This window comes from Fundulus heteroclitus, chromosome 12, assembly GCF_011125445.2.
Source record: "Fundulus heteroclitus isolate FHET01 chromosome 12, MU-UCD_Fhet_4.1, whole genome shotgun sequence".
Lineage (NCBI taxonomy): Eukaryota > Metazoa > Chordata > Actinopteri > Cyprinodontiformes > Fundulidae > Fundulus > Fundulus heteroclitus.
In genome coordinates this window covers 37592862-37611063 of record NC_046372.1, presented here as the reverse complement: position 1 = coordinate 37611063, position 18202 = coordinate 37592862, and the positions used below count along the sequence as shown (strand labels likewise).

The 18202-nt window shown below is 43.6% G+C and overlaps 1 protein-coding gene across 1 annotated transcript in view; it reads right to left on the bottom strand.

Moving 5' to 3' along the window:
- Positions 1–684: 684 nt before the first annotated feature.
- Positions 685–18202, bottom strand: part of ncor2 (nuclear receptor corepressor 2) — a gene marked incomplete in the record, with an annotated part of 132004 nt that continues 114486 nt past the window's right edge. Inside the window, 12 exon segments of the mRNA XM_036144553.1 lie at positions 685–3292; positions 4614–4793; positions 6875–7066; positions 7285–7338; positions 7427–7569; positions 10544–10678; positions 10767–10948; positions 11064–11182; positions 12601–12986; positions 13112–13289; positions 15041–15265; positions 15431–15580. Of these exon segments, the coding sequence (XP_036000446.1) occupies positions 3108–3292; positions 4614–4793; positions 6875–7066; positions 7285–7338; positions 7427–7569; positions 10544–10678; positions 10767–10948; positions 11064–11182; positions 12601–12986; positions 13112–13289; positions 15041–15265; positions 15431–15580 (2129 nt within the window).

Below are 18202 nucleotides of genomic sequence, written 5' to 3'. Positions count from 1 at the left end.
CAGCACAGAGCGGAACAAGCTGGTGAGGAAGGCCACTTCTGTCCTGGGCTGGACTCAGGGGAGGAAGTAGCTGAGAGGAGGGTGTTGTCCAAGTTCACATCCATCATGGACAACACCTTCCACCCCCTGCACCAGACTGTAGAGGAGCTGAGCAGCTCCTTTAGTGCAAGACTTAGACATCCTGTCTGTAAAAAGGAGCGCTACCGCAGGTCATTTATTCCTGCTGCTATCAGATTATACAATGCTGCACTGTAACTGTGACCATAACCGTTATAAGTAATGTGCAATAACTACTGTGCAATGATCCTGTTTAATAAGCGACCTCAGCTGTATAGATATCTCACTACCTCACTGTTGTTCTTACCTGGTACCACTTAATGTAAAACATCATCTAATTTGTATATAAGTCACCTGAGTGTACATAAGTCACCCTAAACATCTGCTTTATTTCCCCTGTACTTTTGTTTTTGACACACTGTACATATGTGGACACACTGTATATACCTTATACCTTATACACTTTTCCTCCTTTTGGCATCTTTCTTTTTTTTATTAAGCCGATGTGTGACAAGTAAATTTCTCCACTGTGAGATCAATAAAGCCCCATCTTATCTTATCTTAAACCTTCCCTAAGGGCCAAACTGAACTATGACCAAAACCAAGTAAAGTGACTCAGACACCATGAATGGCAATAAGCTTTTTATTTAAACATTAAGGCAGTGTCTCTTTTTTTTTTTTGTGTGTGTTTTTCATTTTTACACTGCTATCCACAAAGCTTGCTGGTGGGCATGTAGAATTTAACCATGTGAATATTTCTTTTCATAATACCACCCTTGAAGCAAGCCACATAAATATTTACATCTCTTCAATTGTATATACAATCCTTGATATTATACAGTGGGTTATAATAAAAAAAAAAAATGCACAAAATGGTTGAACAATGTACTTTTTGACAATTATCCCCTCCCCGCGATTGGACAGGGAACGCAGCGGTATTCGAATTTATCCTTTTTTTTAGGTTTCAATGACTTGTTTTATGAGAACACAGGTGTGCGATGGAAAAAGAAAATACCCCACAAGAATAAAAAAAAAAAAAAAAAAAAAAAAAAAAGGTAATTTCAGTGTACTTTTAAAAACAACATGTTAAGTCATCGCTTTAGGGACCAGCTGGATATGCCTTCGTCTGTTTTAGCGTCACATTCCCACGTTTAAGCGGTGGCAACGATGCTACACACACACACACACACACGCACACACACACACACACGCGGCTTAGAGGACGGGGCGAGGCATGCTGAGCGCTCCGCCGCCGAGGACGGGAGAGGGGGGAGGAGGTAGTCCTGTAACAGTCGGGTCGACGCTGTGAAGGGACGAGCTAAAAACGCACAGGAGAGCCTTCCCAAATGTCTCCCGCGATGAAATACTGCACGGAAAAATTTGAGAGCGATTTATAGCAGAGCGCCTTTCCTCTGAGCCGTCCAGACAAAGGAGGGGCGATGAAGTACACTTAACGTAGTTTCTGCTGCAGGTTTAAAAGTGAAAAGGACATCTGATGGAGGTCCATGCGGGGTGATGGAGTAAAACCGTTAAAAGCTAAGGCAGTGACAGATTAGGGGGGGGGAGAAAAAAATGCTAGTATATTAAAAAAGGATTGCAGGACGTTTGTTTTAAATTCTTTGTTTCAGTGTTCCCTGTTGTAGAAAATATGAACCCTTGCAAAGCAGTCGGGGGAGTAAAAAAAAACAAAAAAAACATTAAAACAAATTTAAAAAAAAAAACTTGTGCGTTACTTAATTAACTTCAGCTCTATAATTTGTAAAATAAATGGCACTTAACACTAAGAATATCTCTTAACTGTACAAAAAAATCTGCCAGGGTGAGGAGATGAATCCAAGCACCTCCACGGGGGCAGTAAAAGCTCCTGGATGGGACCCCAGCAGGCCGGCCGCGGCCGCCGTTACATCAGAGCGGAGGTCAGAGAAAGATGGCTTCTTTTTTTTTTTTTTTTTTTAAATCACCTCTTTAATGCAAGGGAACTCCACATCTGCAGCTTTAAAGGTCGGTCTGCAAACCTAATCGCAGCGGCTTAATCGTCCACTCCAACGTGATTGTCGCTGCGAGTGGAATGGGGTCAACGAAAAAGCAGCGAGGCGCCTCCACAGCGGGGTTTCTGTGCCGCTCACCTGCCTCTTTAAAAAACAAAAAAATGCCATCGTGATCAGCTCAACAACTAAGTGCTTTATATGCAAAGAACTGTTCCAACAAACACAGACATGGTTAATATAAAAAAAAATAAAAAATAAAAACACAACAAGAAAGTGTCAACTTCCTCAGTGCCACCCGTCTGGCAGATCCTCCCAGGCCCACGCAGATTCTCCTTTAACACACGACATCAGCCACGAACTGATAGTTTACCCTGTAAACCTCTGATAAGATCCCCCCCCCCCCCTTCCCCCCCTCATACGTCTTTGCAGATAACAGACAAACAAATGACACCAGCAAAAGTTCACCACAAAAAAAAAAAAAAATGTACTAAAAGTCGCAGCTCACAAAAAAAAACACAGGACTGGACGGACAGAGTTCCAGAGAAACAAAAGAACCAAAAAAAAAAAAAAAACCGCTAGGAGAAGCGAAGAGGCCGACTCTCCTCCTGTGTCCTGGCTTGTGTTCTTGTAGTGGTAGCAGGCCACCGGCACACGCAGTTCACCGTGAGCAAGCGCAGACGGCCTCGGTGAGAAAGCCGGGTCCGGACGTGCCGTCGTCCAAGCGGCCGTTCCCCTCTGCGGAGGTGTGAGCGCAGAACAGCGGTGCACGCCAAAAACGTACGGCTTGATGCGTCTCTATTGATAAGGCCAGTGAGGAACAGTAGTAAAAAAAACAGACAGACAAAAAAAAAAAAACGAGTGATTTGTCCTTCAGAGTAGTCCTGGAGTGAATGCATAACATGTAAGTGCGAACAGACAGAGCCACAAAGTTCCCCTTTTATCAATCTATATCATCCATTAAAAAAAAGGGAGGGGGGGGGGGGGTTCCTGGGCCTGGGGATGCCTCGGCAGTCCTCTGAGTGTGTTTCTGTGTGCGGTCCTGATGCGCCGCCGTGTCTCTGGTCACTCGCTGTCAGACAGGGTTTCATACTGAGAAACCAGCAGAGGCTTGGGCTCTTCCTCCCAGGAGCGACCTTGTCCGGGTCCCGGGCCGCCCTGCTGCCCGGAGGAAGGGGAATGGGCTGAAACGGCCCCGCTGGGGAAACGCATGATCAGCGGGCTGAATGGATACGGGGTTGGTGTTGAACCTGCAGGAAGCACAGAGACACAAAATGTTTGGAAGGTGGTCAGGGGTAGTGGCCGGTTTTCCATCTCAGGGCTTTTTTCTAAAGCGGCGACCGCCTCGCGTCTCTGTAAGGGACGCCGAGGTGACGTCATGCAGCACGTGCGAAAGAGCAATCACTGTACAGCAGGATTTTAAACTGCAATTTCAAGATAAAACAATGACAAAGTTTAGGCTTTAAACAGTCACTAGCTATTAGCACAGCTACTAAAACTGTACACTGCATGAAGTGGACTAAACGTAAGTGAAATTTTCTTTAAATTAATGTGTTTTTCCTTGATTTGAGCTGGTAAATCAGACGATTTGCCAATGGAATAAGATTTTTGCACTTAAAATAAGAACAATTCATCTCCATCATCTTATTTCAAGTGCAGGATAGCTAATAATCTTATTTTAGGGGTAAAAAAATACTAATTCCATTGGCAATTGGTCTGATTTTCCAGCTCAAATCAAGGAAAAACACATAAATTTCAAAACATTTTTTGCTTACTTTTAGTTCCTTTTGCAGTGTATTCTCCACGTGGATTCCCTACAGAGTAAAGACCCTCACCATTAACTCTAAAATATATAAAAGACCGCCAACGTTACCAACTCCATCACCTTCCACCAAAAACAAGAGGCCCAAAATGACAAAACACGACCACTTTGCTGTTCTCCACTCCGCCTTCCTGGTGTCCTCTGAACTCCTTGCTCTCGCTCACAGCTTGCAAACCTCAACATGTTGCATTATCCTTTTAAATAGGCGTGTTTAAAACTGAACTCAGCTGTGACACTGAAAGCTAACGACTTGTTCGCTCAGGTTATTGTGACACTTTCCTATGATTGTTCAAACTTTTTTAAATGATTATTAAAACCATAATTGATAGCAGGGATATTAAACAGTTATCAGCCTGGGTGCAGGACTGTGGGTGCTTTGGTCTGCATACATCGCTTTAATAAAATTCTTAATCTACAATTACTGCTGCTACTCATACAAAGAATACTAATTAAGTTTAAACTTTTTTTAATACATCTTAAAGCGCTGATGAATTTGAATGATCATGATACTAGATTTTTATTCCTTTTTACGCCACTCAGGACAGCAGACTGTGGTCAGTGTGACCCGGTAGCTCTTAGCATGGTGCGTTCACTGATCGGAAAGCGATTGGATTTTTGAGTTTCAGGCAGCCAGTCACCATCCATGGCTGATCAAGCAGAAAAATCCTCACTAGTCGATTTCTCAGCAGGAAGTGTTCGTTGGGCCGTGCATTAGCGATCAGATGGTGGCACAAAAAGGGAGGCTGTACCTGCAGATAGAGGCCGGTCCTCCCAGACCCGGTTGGTGAGGGGGGTCCGTCGGTTGCAGTCGCCCTCTGAGTGGACCGACGACACGGACGAGGGCCTCTCGCTGCCAGACAGACCTGGTCCCGGGGACTTGGCCTTGCGTCCGTTAGAGCGCCCGCTGCTCTTCGAGGACTTTGAGCCGCCTGCAAACAGAGGAGGGAAAACTCTGATGTAAAAAAAAAAAAAAAGAGAAGAAGAAGAAAACAACCCAAGATGCTCTTTTGATAAGGCCAAAACTGCTTTTTTTTTTTTTTTTTTTTTTTACAATAATGACATTTTTTTTCCACAATAACAAAGTCTTAGACAATACGGCTTTGATAAAAGCTGGTGATAAAACTAGTAATTTAGTGCCAATATTCAACCTTTTAAATAAATTATGGTGTTACATTATTTTTCTACCAATATAACAATGAGTTAACCGATAAAAAAAGGAAAAAAAAACTTTTATGAGGAAGATAAATTATTCCTCTAAGAAAAACAGTGAAGTTGCTAGTGTAGCTACACATAGGAGATGGATGACATCCCTTTGTGGAGACAAAGCATTTAAACCACAGAGAGCAGAAATATCTCTGCAGGAGAGAATGAACAGAGTTTATGTCTGTGGAGGATGAATAAATAGTTGTGAGTAAGAAACAAGTTCAGTCTTGGTCACATCAAAACTTCATGGTGGAGCGAAGAGACTGGAGCACAGAGGACCCCTAACTTTTTTTTCTGCAATTCAAATCAAAAAGTGAAACTTGTTTAATATACAGTTACATTTAAATGTAACTGTTACATTTCAAACATCTACCACTGCTATTCTGACGATTACGACTTGCAGCTAATGAAAAGCAGATTCTCCCAAAAAAAATCCTCAAGATCTTTAAAAAGAAAATGATATTTTTTGACACAGAGATGTCAGCCTGCTGAAATCTGGGTCCATGTTGGGTTCATTATGCACTGATCTCGTCCGGTCTCCTGCATGAATTACTGCATCAGCCCGAGTTGCTGCTTCATCTCGTGGGCTCTGCCGTCTCTCCTCCTCCTCCTGACAATCCTACTAAGATCGGTTTGCCGCCTAATCAGCTTGCTGTCATTAAAACGAGATACTGGTGCCTTTGGCAATGGGGGCAGGTGCAGGTACCAGCTGGAAAATTAAATCAGCATCTCTTATCGGGTTTGTCAGCAGAAGGATGCATGAAAGGTTTCCATGTAAACGGCCGCCTGACTTTGGAGTCCATTAAACTGTAAACCCACACCAGCAGACGACATGGCTCCCTAAAATCAGAGGAGCTTTCACACTAGACTTCATCAGCGCGGCTTCTGTGCTTTTCCACTCCACAATCTGGGGCTTTACTTTCCAAATTAACTTTATTTTTCACATGAAAAGTGGACTCTGGACCACTGAGAAACAACTCCTGTTTCACCTGAGCTCAAACCAGACTCTTCTGACGTCGCGTCAGGTTGAGGACTGGTTTAAAGGATTGTGACAGGTGTCACACACTGCAAAAATAGAACTAAAAATTAGAGTATTTTTCCTTGATTTGAGCATGTAAATAAGACTATTTGCCAATGGAATAAGATTTTTGCACTTAAAATAGGGACAATTCATCTTCATCATCTTATTTCAAGTGCTGTATATCTAATTATCTTATTTTAGGGGTAAAAATACTCATTCCATTGGCAGATGATCTTATTTACCTGCTCAAATCAAGGGCAAATACATTCATTTCAAGAAAATTCTACTTATTTTTAGTTCTCTTTTTGCAGTGCATGCCCTGCATGCGTCTGGGTGGGGTGGCTCTGGAACCACTTGCTACACCTTGAGACTCTCAGACAAACTCTTACATCAGCTTTGCTTCACAATCCTTTCCAGACTGGGATTTCCTAACACGCTTTTTCCTTCCACTCAACTTTCCAATAAGATGCTTTTTTTGATCGGCGACCTTCTGTGGCATTTACCCTTTGCGTCTTACCCTTCAGGCTCTGGGCTAAAACAATCAAACATGATATAAGTATCTGACATATATTCCTCAGATTGAAATTCTCTATAATATGAGAGTTGAATTACTAACGTAAAAACGCATTTGTTTGATAATATTCTCATTTTTAGAGCTGTACCAGTAAATTACATAATTACTGGACATTAAGGACTGGGTGTAGTTTGGCCATTGATCAGATAAAAATGAAAATAGAGTTAAAAATGTATCAAATATAAAAGGATTAAACAGTGTATAAGGGTCACCTTGCGGGAATGAGTCTTCAGCTCGTCCGTCTGCAGACACGGCTGAACCTGTCGGGGTGGCAGCGCTGGACGGGGAGCGTTCCTCAGACGAATCATCGTACTTGCCCATCAAGGCCTTTCTGATTATGGCCTCCAGGCCGATGGAGTTGCCAGATGCTTCTGGAGCTGGGTGGCTGCGCACACTCACAGGCCCTTCAAGTGCAAGCAAGGTTTTAAGGTGGGGAGAAAAAGTGCTTCAGAAGCAAATCTAGGACCACTTGGCCCTTATGTATATCAGCACATAAGAGTTGGAAAGCAAAACTCAAATTTCTAGTAAAACAGTATGTGAGTTGCACTAATTTCTCAGGCTTCATCCCATTTTCAACAAAAGCTTCTCTAACGTGGGTCGGCCGTCCTACAGAACAGCTTACCTGCAGTCGTAGATGCTGGCATGTTGAAGATTTCTGTTCCTGGCTGACCAGCATCTGAAATCACAGGAGAAAATCCGAGGGTAAGATTGACTCCTTGGGCTTTGAGTGGTTTGTTTCGTCCATGAGTTGAGGTGTGGCTCACTGAAATCAGGGTCGTTTCCATCCCCCGTCCTCTTCTTGATCATCTCCTGCTTCTTGGACTTCACAATGGCCGACGTGTTCTCCGTCAGCTTGCTGAAGAAAGCCGGAGCCTGGGAGGTATTTGGAGGAGAGCGAGAGCCCAGTCTGTAGGGACAAAACAGAGTCAGGTCCACGGCTAATTCAAACTAATCTATGGCCGTCACATATTTTACTCTAAATCATTTAATTCATTCTTTGTTTTTTTTCCGGGCTAGAGGGGTCCAAACTAAGGCTGGGTATCATCTAGGATGAGCCGACTCGATACGATTTTCAATCCATACCTCACGATACAATACAATTCTCGATATAGATTAGCTTGATTTGACTCCAATATCAATATTTATTACTTTCAAATTAATGCTCAAAGTCATTGAATCAACAAAACCAGCCAAATATTATATTCATGTTACATTTATTGAACACTGATATATTAACAGGAAAATAAAGTGCATTTAGTTCAATGCATTTAATGTATCATAGAAACCAAAAATGTGCTCAAACGTCTGATTTTAGGGAGGAAGGCGCTTCTAAAATCCTGTTGGCCATTCTGTAAATTCTGTCTCACTTGCACTTCCTCGTTGTGAACAGTAATGATGTGTTGTAATAGCGCCCCCTAGGGGTTGGGAGGTATATCAATATTTAAAGCCATAACATCGATAATAAATTGTTTTAATAAAAATCAATATTAATCTTTGTATCGATTTTTATGCACAGCCATAGTCCAAATTGTCCTGTTTCTCAGTCATCCTGTGAGAATCGGTTCAGACATTTTGCACCAGGGGACAGAGGCTGTAAAATATGGCTAATGATGCTAACAGCTTGGACTGGTAGCTACGGTCATTTTGCTGGCTGTTTATGGATATAGCACCGTTTACGAAACAGTTTATATGCTGCAACCATCACCTACTGGCCGACAGCCACTAAGCACAACACAACGATGTTTGGTCACGTTCAGGGACGCACCTAGAGATCAGCTGGTGACTCTAAGGCTGGCTGGAAGCTCAAGCAGCAAATCTTTGTTCCATTTAGTGAAGGCGTCATATGTAGCGTATTTAATTGAGGTTAGGCCAACAAAAACATGTCATCACAACAATAAGTCCCAATATTAAAAGCACAAAGACCTGTATGGACCTCAATAAATGTTAGCTAATCATATAAGTGCCACGCATTTAGGCTCTCTATGCTTGTGAATAAATACACTGCACAAAAAACATTAAACACAGAAATTACATCAGATCTCAGATCGGTAAAAAGATGTTAGGATCAAAGCGATGCCACATGATTGACCCACAGAGAGCATGATCTGAAGTCACAGAGAACATGAAGCGGAAGAATTGATGCTACAGGCTAGTCCAATTTGCTGAAAGGTCATCAGAGCATCTCAAAATGCCCCAACATGCTCGTCTGCATGTCTGACAATGTTATGAGATGACGGATGGCGTCCCGGGGCCATCACTGAGCTGCCCGACAATCTGAGGTGCAACCTGGTGGCATCAGAGGGACTTAAACATGACGCCCCAGAGATGCTCTATTGGCTTTAGAGAGGATGTCCCTCATCCTCCAGGAACTACCTGGAGGATGCTCCTCATGCTCTTCACATGAGGCTGGGGACTATCATGCTCCACGGTGCCGGGCAACGAGCACGGGGCGTACTAGAGGGTGTCAGGCCCTCTGCCCACAATCATGAAGTCTCTTTCTAATGGTTTGGTCAGAGAGACACACACTGCAAACCTTCTGGCAACGGCACGCCATCCTGGTGGAGTTGGACTGCCTGATCAACCTCTGTAGGGTCCAGGCCTCATGCTACCAGTAGTGACTCTGACCCCGGTCAAATGCAAAACTACTGTAAACCAGTCAAAAAAAAAATGCAGAGGGAACAAATGTCTGCAGAACCCTTGCTGTTTATGGGGTTGTTAATTTCATTAAGGCCAGAACAGCCGACGCCGATAAACAATCCCCCTACTACTGAACCGACCTGATCAATAGTCCAGTTGGTTAACTGACTTAATGTCATACTCTGATTAAATGGCGCTCCTTTAATTTTTTCTGAGCAGTGTGGGTTCAATGACACTCGTCATTCAAAGCAGCCTGAACCGTTTCCGAAAGTAAAGAGACAGTAAAGTAGTGCAATCACTGAGATACTGTCATTGCTTTCAGTGCCAAAAACAGCAGCCGTGGCCAGAAGCAACCAATAAAACCGTGTTGTTGAGATGTTATTATCAGATTTTATGTTTCTAGTGGCTATGGCTAGATAACTCATTATTTAAGGGTCTATGTTTGCTATGTACCCCAGCAGAAAGACATTTACACAGTTTAATTGTTTATTTGTTGCTGCGTCACATTATTGCACCATTCATCATAATGAACACATATTGCGTGTTTTCCCTAATGCTGCTGCTGCTGAGAGAGCAACACTCTGCAGAGCGGAAGCGTCTTCCGGCTGAAGATGGCTCAAAATGACCCACCGTTTAAAAATTGATTCAGGGGGAAGCAGATTTACTGAAGAAAAGGTTTAAAAGGTGAGGACATGCCTACAGTCATGTTGGAATCTGTAGTCAAAGCCACAGACTCAGTGAATAAAGTTGATTCTGATTCGCTAACAAATACCCAGAAGTCACTGCTTCTTTAACACTAGCCATATCAGCTGTGCTAATCACCCACATAAAATGCTAAGGTCTGTCATTATTTAGCCTTTATTGCACCGTCACACAAGATTAATGATTGCTCACAGCAGGAAGATATGAAATAATACATTTGATTGCTGTTCTTCAATCTTCTTACATTATAGTTCAAGGAAAATTATAAATCAGCTTGATTTTGAAGTCATTCACACAAAAACACAGCAGGTTGTGTGTTACATTGTTACACACAACCTGCTGATGACTTCTCGTGTGTGCGTCTCTAGTGGTTTTATGTGTGTGCGTCTGTTTTGACCTCTGTAAAGTACTTTGCTTTATGTTAGGCGGTATAAAAAGTGCTGTAAATAAAGGTTTGACATGTCAACTACGTATACGACTCCGGTGAATGCCGTCATTAATAGCCTGACTGACCCCGTTCCTGGCCGTCATGGCGGACTTACCCTTGTTCCCCCTGCTCGTTGGGGTAGGAAGCCCCTCCCTGGGCGTCCGCTTCAGAGCTGGCCCCAGGAGGAGACACCGGTTCGATGCCGTCGTTGGACACGCTGACAGGTGAAGACTTTTGCTGAGGGGGAGATCTAGAAACAACATAAAAGACATAATTATTGAACAGAGTGTGTTGTTAACATTGGCGTCCATTTCTCAACCCCGGCCCACGTTTCCTACCTGTCTCTGTTACATTCCCCGGTGAAACCCTCCGAGTAGCGGGACACTTGAGCGGACTCCTGTGAGGTGGGTGGGGGCTGGGAGGCACTCAGGTCCAGAACAGGAGAGCCGTGGTAGCTTTGCTGCTGCTGCTGCTGCTGCTGCTGCTGCTGGCTCTGCCTGTAGTCTTTAACGATCACCTCCTGTGCATAAACACACCGTGTCAGACAATAAACGACGCAGAAAGCCCGCTGTCCCCTGAAGACGTTACTCCGAACGTGGAGTTTTCATTCGTTAGCTCAGAGTCAGCAGACTTACGCTGATGTGCTGGGCCAAAGTGACCACCCTTTGGCTGCCTTTCACACACGGGGAAGGGGGCTGTTGGCCTGGAGAGAGTCTCTCCTCTGAGGGGGGTCGATAGAGACCTTGAGGTGGCGCTGATGAGCAAATGCAAACACACACAGTGAGCGCGTGCACGCACACACACACACACACACACACAGAGACATCTACACCATTCAAAGTCAGCTCAGATTTTCTCTTTAAAGCAATAAATGATGAACCATCAAATAATTTTAAGAAAAATAAGCAGGTGTCCAACAAGTTTCCTCCAATATCACAGCTTTAGAGGACGTTCACAGAGTGAACTAAAATTAATACACGTGTAAAAAACAACACATTTTAACAGAAGACCCCCAACAAGTTCAGCTGGTGTCTTTGTGACAAGGAGAATCCACAACAATGTAATAAAAACAAGCCCGGGATTATTTCCTTTTTTCCCTGTGTAGCCAAGTGTAGATGAGATTAAAACACGGTCATACGCAGGTTTTATGTCAAATTTCAATACTTTCCTGGAAACCATTTTCCAGAGTCTCAGCACTTTATTTTGCTAATTCTGGTCTGGGGGATGGAAACAGATGAACTGATCAATGGACAGATGGAAATAAAACTTACAAACAGGGAATTAATCTGTAAATATATATAAGCTTATATATATTTCTCCATGCTCCATCTCATTTTACCATAACTTCTTTAAAGTGCTTCACTGCAATGATTTATTTTAATAATTTTTTTAGATTCCACCTGGACCAACCAAATCCAAGGCATCAACGTGATCTGTGCATCTCAGCGATCCTTCACATAAGTTGAATGCTTCCTAACAGCAAGAGGGACGGGGGATCATCCTTTTTTTCCTGTGAGCTGACGTCTATGAGCGGCCGCAGCCTAAAAATAAAACATTTCTTTGAATTTAGCCATGAAGCAATATAACCCCAGTGCTATGCATTTAAAAAATATCAAAATGACAGAAATTTACTGAAGTTTAAAGTAAGGCTGTCACGATTTATCGAATGATTCGAGGACCTCGATTCATAAAATTCATCGAGGCAAAAATGATCTGCCTCGAAGCTTCGTTACATTGTTCATTTATTCAGCGCACTGTGTGCCGCCCAGACGGGTAACGCTAACGCTAACGATAGCCTAGCCTGCTAATACGTGGATACTAAGTGTGGTTATATGCTATGGAGACTGAAAGCAACGGGCAAAAAGCAGCACAGAGAAAGAGACCTAAAGTTTTAAATAAGCTGCTTTAACAATGTTTATGTTTGCAAACTGCACCACTGGTGGTCTTAAAAACGCTCCAGAATTGAGCTGATCAGATGACGCCTATCACCACTGCTTATGACAGGCCACAGAGGGACAACGTAGGTTCTGGGGAAGGAGGGAGACCAGAACGTCTCACTGTCGCTGGCGCTGCTGCCAAGGAGCGAACCGGATTCAGGCATTCCTATTTAACAAGACATTTTATGCAGAATAATCACGCTAACGCAGTTGGCTGTAGTCACGGCAGTCTTACCGAGTGATCGGATGTCTTGTTCCTGAATGGACATCGCTTTGCTTTGAGTCTTTTCTCTGCTAGGTGGGCCGCTTTCTTCGCGGCCAGACTGGTTCTCTGACTGGGAAGGCAGCAGATGTTGTTGGGGACGCCCCGAGGCCGGGGGGTAGGAACCGGGGTATAGTCCTCCGGGGCTGGGACTGCAAAGCTTGGGGTCAGATTTACTGGGGGTCCCGTGCTGGTCCTGCAGGTGTTTGGGTAGACCTCCCCTGGACTTGCCTCCATCGCGGTTCTGCTCTTTGGCAACATTCAAATCCATGGCAGACGGGTAGGCGTCAGGGGGCACGCCTGTTTTTTGGAAGGAGCCGTGAAAACCCGAGTAGCGGGATGACGCTGGGGGCATGGTCCTGGTCGAGAAAAATACCACATAAAAACAAAGAATTACAAATCAGTATTCTAATGCAGCAAAATATGTAAAAAAAAACATCTGCATTGGAAAATGTTTGTCATTTGTTTTTAATAGACATCTTACCGTAACACCGACGAGTGTTCGCTGACAGAGATGCTTTTGCCTCCGGTGTTGTGCAGCACACTGGGCCTCTGCTGCACGTTCTCCTGGGTACGAGGAGACACCGGGGAGTGCTGGTATGGTTGGGACGCCGGTCTGCCGCTCCCACTGCTGCTGCTGCTGGACAAGCTGTGTTCTGTCCCTGAGAATCACAGAATCATGTCACTATGCAAGCCAGGTGACAAAAGCCTAACAAAAGTATTAATAACCCTTTTACTGATGAACATTTTACCATCTTACAACCACACATCTCAGCGTTTTTCCATTTTAACCGATAGACCAACTCAAAATAGGACATCAGTATGAAGTGGAAGCAAACACGTACACCAGGAATAAATCTGAACCGTCTGCAATGCATCTTCCCTTTGATACGCAAATAAAATCCCGTCCCTTTCTATTTCCAAATCTATCCTTTTATGTTGCGACGGGAAAGCCGCTGTTCAAATAAAGCCTCTAACATTTAACGGCCAAACACTGCACATAATCGCTAAGGCGCAACATGGTGGTGTGAGCCTCATGCTTTTCGTCAGCAGGCATATGGAGTTGATGAGATGATGGAAGTAGCTAAATACAGCAGCGAGATGGAGGAAACCTGTCTGAAGCTTCGAATGGTTTGAGAATGGGGTGTGGATTTACGCCCCGGCAGTTCAACAACTTACCAAAGTATATTCAAGTGAAAGGATGGCCTCACCTAACCTGACCCTAGCCTATATGGATGTCGCTCCGCCTAGCTCCACTCATCCATCTGGGACAGATTCATAGGAATGGCCTTTATTGAAGGCTGGGTCTTATCAAAACTCCTTGCATATGATTGGATAAGCCACTTGTCTGTCATCTTTATTGACGCGCTATTTCAACCACTCACACCACCGAAGCTAACCCGTGACGCTGTGAGAGCGACGCAGGAAAAAAACATGTGTTTGTGGCTCTAGAGGCACGCGTTTTATTGACAGTGAGCTGACAGGAAGAGGGGGGAAGACAGGCGGCAAAGCGCCGCGGGTCGGAGTCGATCCCGGGCCGACCGCGTTGAGGACTAAAGGCCTCCTAACATGGTTCGCGCTAACCGCTCCGCCACGGGCGCGCCACGGAAAACAAAACTTGCCAAATCCGGTCAGGAGAAGGGCTAAAACATAGTTTCCACCAACAAAAGCCTTCAGAGGCGTTCTCTGATGTTCTTTTAATGAAACAATATTAGGTAGATTGAACAACACGGAAGAAATAGCAGCATCAATGTTAACGCTTGCTTCCTCGACGAGCCGCCATTGTTGTCTGAATGAAAACCAGTCTCACGGTCGCTTCTCCATTACGTCACATCTATGAAACTCCAGCCATGCGTCCTGATTGGCCAGACCATAAAATTGGTTGGAGAAATCACTCTCTATGGGAGAGGTCCCAGATGGATGTGAGTGAAGCTAGGCGGAGCGATATCAATCTGGCTGGGGTCAGGTTAGGCCTCACCTAAATCCAAGTGAGAATATGTGGCAAGGAAAGAAGATCGATGCTTAAAGATGCTCTCTGTCTGACTGAGCTTGAACTATTCTGCAGCGCCAAAGGCCACTTTTGTCTGCAGATGGATGTGCAAAGCTGGTAGAGACAGCCCTAAAGACCTGCAGTGGTAATTGCAGTGAAAGTTGGTTCTACAGAATATTAAGTCCTTGAGACTGGCTATATATGCATTGCAAACTTTTCAGATTTTTATAGGTAAAAAAAAAAATTTAAAAAAAAATTGTAAACCACATTTACTTTTCCCCTCACTTCACTATTATGTGGTGATCTGTCACATAAAATCTCAACAAAACACAGTTTGCAGTTGCAACGTGAACAACCACAAAATGACTTTTTAAGCACAGAGCAAGTCGGCAAAAAAAAAAAAAAAATCCATCTTTTTCATACCTGGTCGCCAGATGGGGGCGTGCTCCACATTTCCCAAAGATCCCCCCCTCTCTCTGTCCCGCTCTCTCTCCCGGTCCCGGTCCCTCTCCCGATCCCTCTCTCGTTCCCGTTCCCGGTTTTCACGCTCTCGCTCTCTCTCTCGATCCCTGTCCCGCTCGCGGTCTCTCTCCCGCTCGCGCTCTGAAGATGATGTGCTCTGCATTTTGCTTATGTGTGAGGAGCCAACTGCAAGAAACCACAGCAAAATATTATATAAATATAACATAGAACTATTTTGTAAGCGAACCGCTTGCTCCTGGACCTACTACTGTAGAGCGGAAGACAGTGGATGGATGGATGGATGGATGGATGGATGGATGGATGTTTTTTGTTGTTAAAATGAACGAGTACCTGGGGAGATGGGTGAGGAGGAGGTGTAAGGCCTGCTAGGGAATGCGGCGTTTGTCCCAGGGATGTAAGTAATGCGATCCATTGGGGAGCCGGCTGTCCCTGCAGACGGAGGCACCAGGATGTGTGGCACCTGAGAAAGCTCGATGATCCCTGGGGACAGAAGGAGGAGGAGAGTTTAGAGCTGAAGAGCTTGGTCAAGATGCAGTTTAGACAACATGCAAAGCCTTAACAGGAACAAACAGCCTTTAGTTCTCCAATGTGAGATCAATAAAGCCCATCTTATCTTAGTTCTTTAATAAATGTAATATTCTAACATTCTGACGTCGTTGTTCAAAATTTTGAAATGAAAGAAGAGTGAAAGGTTTCATTTATGTATATAAAAAAAACACTTCTTAAAAGATCGAAGGCAATCGGTCCAAATAATTTGAAAGAAGTAAATTATTTTATTGACTTTGGTTAGTTTCTGTTTCTATTTTTCTCTTCTAATACGGTATTATTGATTCTTTCTTTTCTTCCTCTCCAAACTAAGCTGTCAAGCATTCTATAATGAAACAAAATCCAATCCATTTGAAAATTGCAGAGCCAAATCTTTTGATATTGCTGTGTAACATCCAAGCAACAGCCAGATAATAAAGCAAATTAAATATACTTATATACTTCAATACAGAAGAAAACTTTACATTTCTGAGAGTGTTGCCAATATACTAATTATTAGAGTTGTTGTTTTTTTGTCCAAAAACTAATATTACTGTAACCACTACCCAATAATGTGTGGCTGATCTTAACGGTGCAAATCTAGTCAAACATATGGATCATAGAGGTATTAAAAGCACTACACAGTAGTCTGTGTTAGCCAACAGGCTGCGCTTTAGAGGTGTAAACATAAAAGGATGGGGAAAAAAAAAAAAAGCTCACAGTTGAATGTAAAAATAAATAAATTGATTTTCAGGACAAACAGGGAATTCTGATTCATACTTTTGGACCAATGGGAACATTTTTCCTACAGTATTAAAAATGACTGACTTACTTAATCAACTAAGTCTCGTTTACAATGTAAATAAATAATAAAAAACATTTTAACACGCTTAACCAGCGGCTGCAAATTGGCACAATTACTTTTATTGCTTTTATTTTCTAATTTACTCTTTATTGCAGCTGAGAAACACATCTGGACAATCTCTTAATAAAACAAGCGGGTCTTTGGCTCCTCACGGCCGCCATCGAGCATTTTTCATAGACAAACCTTCCACATACGAGGGCGCTCACATACACCTACGACTCTTTGGATCCAGGTGATTACAAAGGCACGGATGTACAGATAACCTCTATATTTAACTGCTGCTGCCACTAAATACATCTTGCATTAAATTATATTGTGTATTTTTTTGTCCCTTTGTTGTTCTTCCTCTTTCTCTCTCTCTCTCTCTCCGCAGGTTTAGAAGCAGGATCCTAGGATGTTATCCTGTGTTCATTTATCCTTCTGTCTCCCTGTTCATATCCCCTTCTCTCCCTTTCTTTCTTCTCCGTTTCCCTTGCCGCGTCCACTTCATTTGAAACAATCCGAAAACAATCCCCCCAATGGAGCTTTAAATGGACATCACTATCATAACAGATGTTTTTTCTTTGCCTATGTACGTTATGCCATTAGATCTAACAAGGTTTATCCCAGACGCTGAGCATAGTGCTGATCGTCCATAAGTGGCGAAACTACAGCGATGGTTTCACACAGTTTCCTCTCCGCTTCAGACCAACGGCCATGTGGAAAAGAGCTGAGCACAGTGCAACACGCCGCTGTAAGCATTCACAGGAAAACACGTGTGCGAGGCACGGGAAATACTGTTGCTGTAGGTTTGATCCACACGAGAATATCTGGAAGCGTAAAGAAGATCTGAGTGAAGCTCAGTTATCAACGAGTCAGATCACAACAGAGAGGAAAGGAGCTGCTTGTTCTGCAAACCCCTCCCTGTGTGCAAAGATCCTGGAAGGAAGCAAGATGTGTGATTACTGACGACTTTTTGTAGCCTTTTAATTTTACCCAAAACCCTAAAACAACAGAACCTGATCCTTATTACCGTCGAGTAAGTTGGGTAAAACCCAATAATTGTACTCCTCTCATACGGATGGAGTGCACTTTTTAAGTTCACATCCTTGTTCTAGGCCGTTCTTTCATCTTCCATCCGCTACCGACGGAGGAAACCTTGCGTGATTTCGTGACATCAGACGCCAATAAACATCTAAGTGAACACAACATAAAACAAAAGCAGACATATCCAAAGTGCCGTTAACCTTGACACAAAATCTACATTACATCAGCAGCTCTGCTCTCAAGCTAATCATTAACCACTGAAGCAGTCGTATCTGTCAATCATTTATTTGCTCGTACAAAGGAATCGGCTATCTGAACAATGGCAAGTAAAATTATTTACTTATGCAACCGTGAAACTGACTGATGAAGGTTAATGTCAGGAGACGTGTGCCAGCGGACGCTTCCTTTATGACACCCTGGGTCTGATTTCCTTGATTTGTTCCCTGTCTGGCAGCAGCTCATGTTCCCCTGTGCAACACAGGTCATCTAATCTCTTTTGCCAAGCAGGGCTGAGCGCCAGCTTGTTTGCGTCGCTGACCATCAGATACAATACGAGCGACACGGACACGGCCGCCGCTCCGCGGACGGTAACCCTAATCCACCAGGTGAGCGTGGAACATCAGATTCAAGTTTCAGTTTGCCAAACAAGCCAAAAACAATCCAAGTTAAACAGGCTGGAGTCAGAA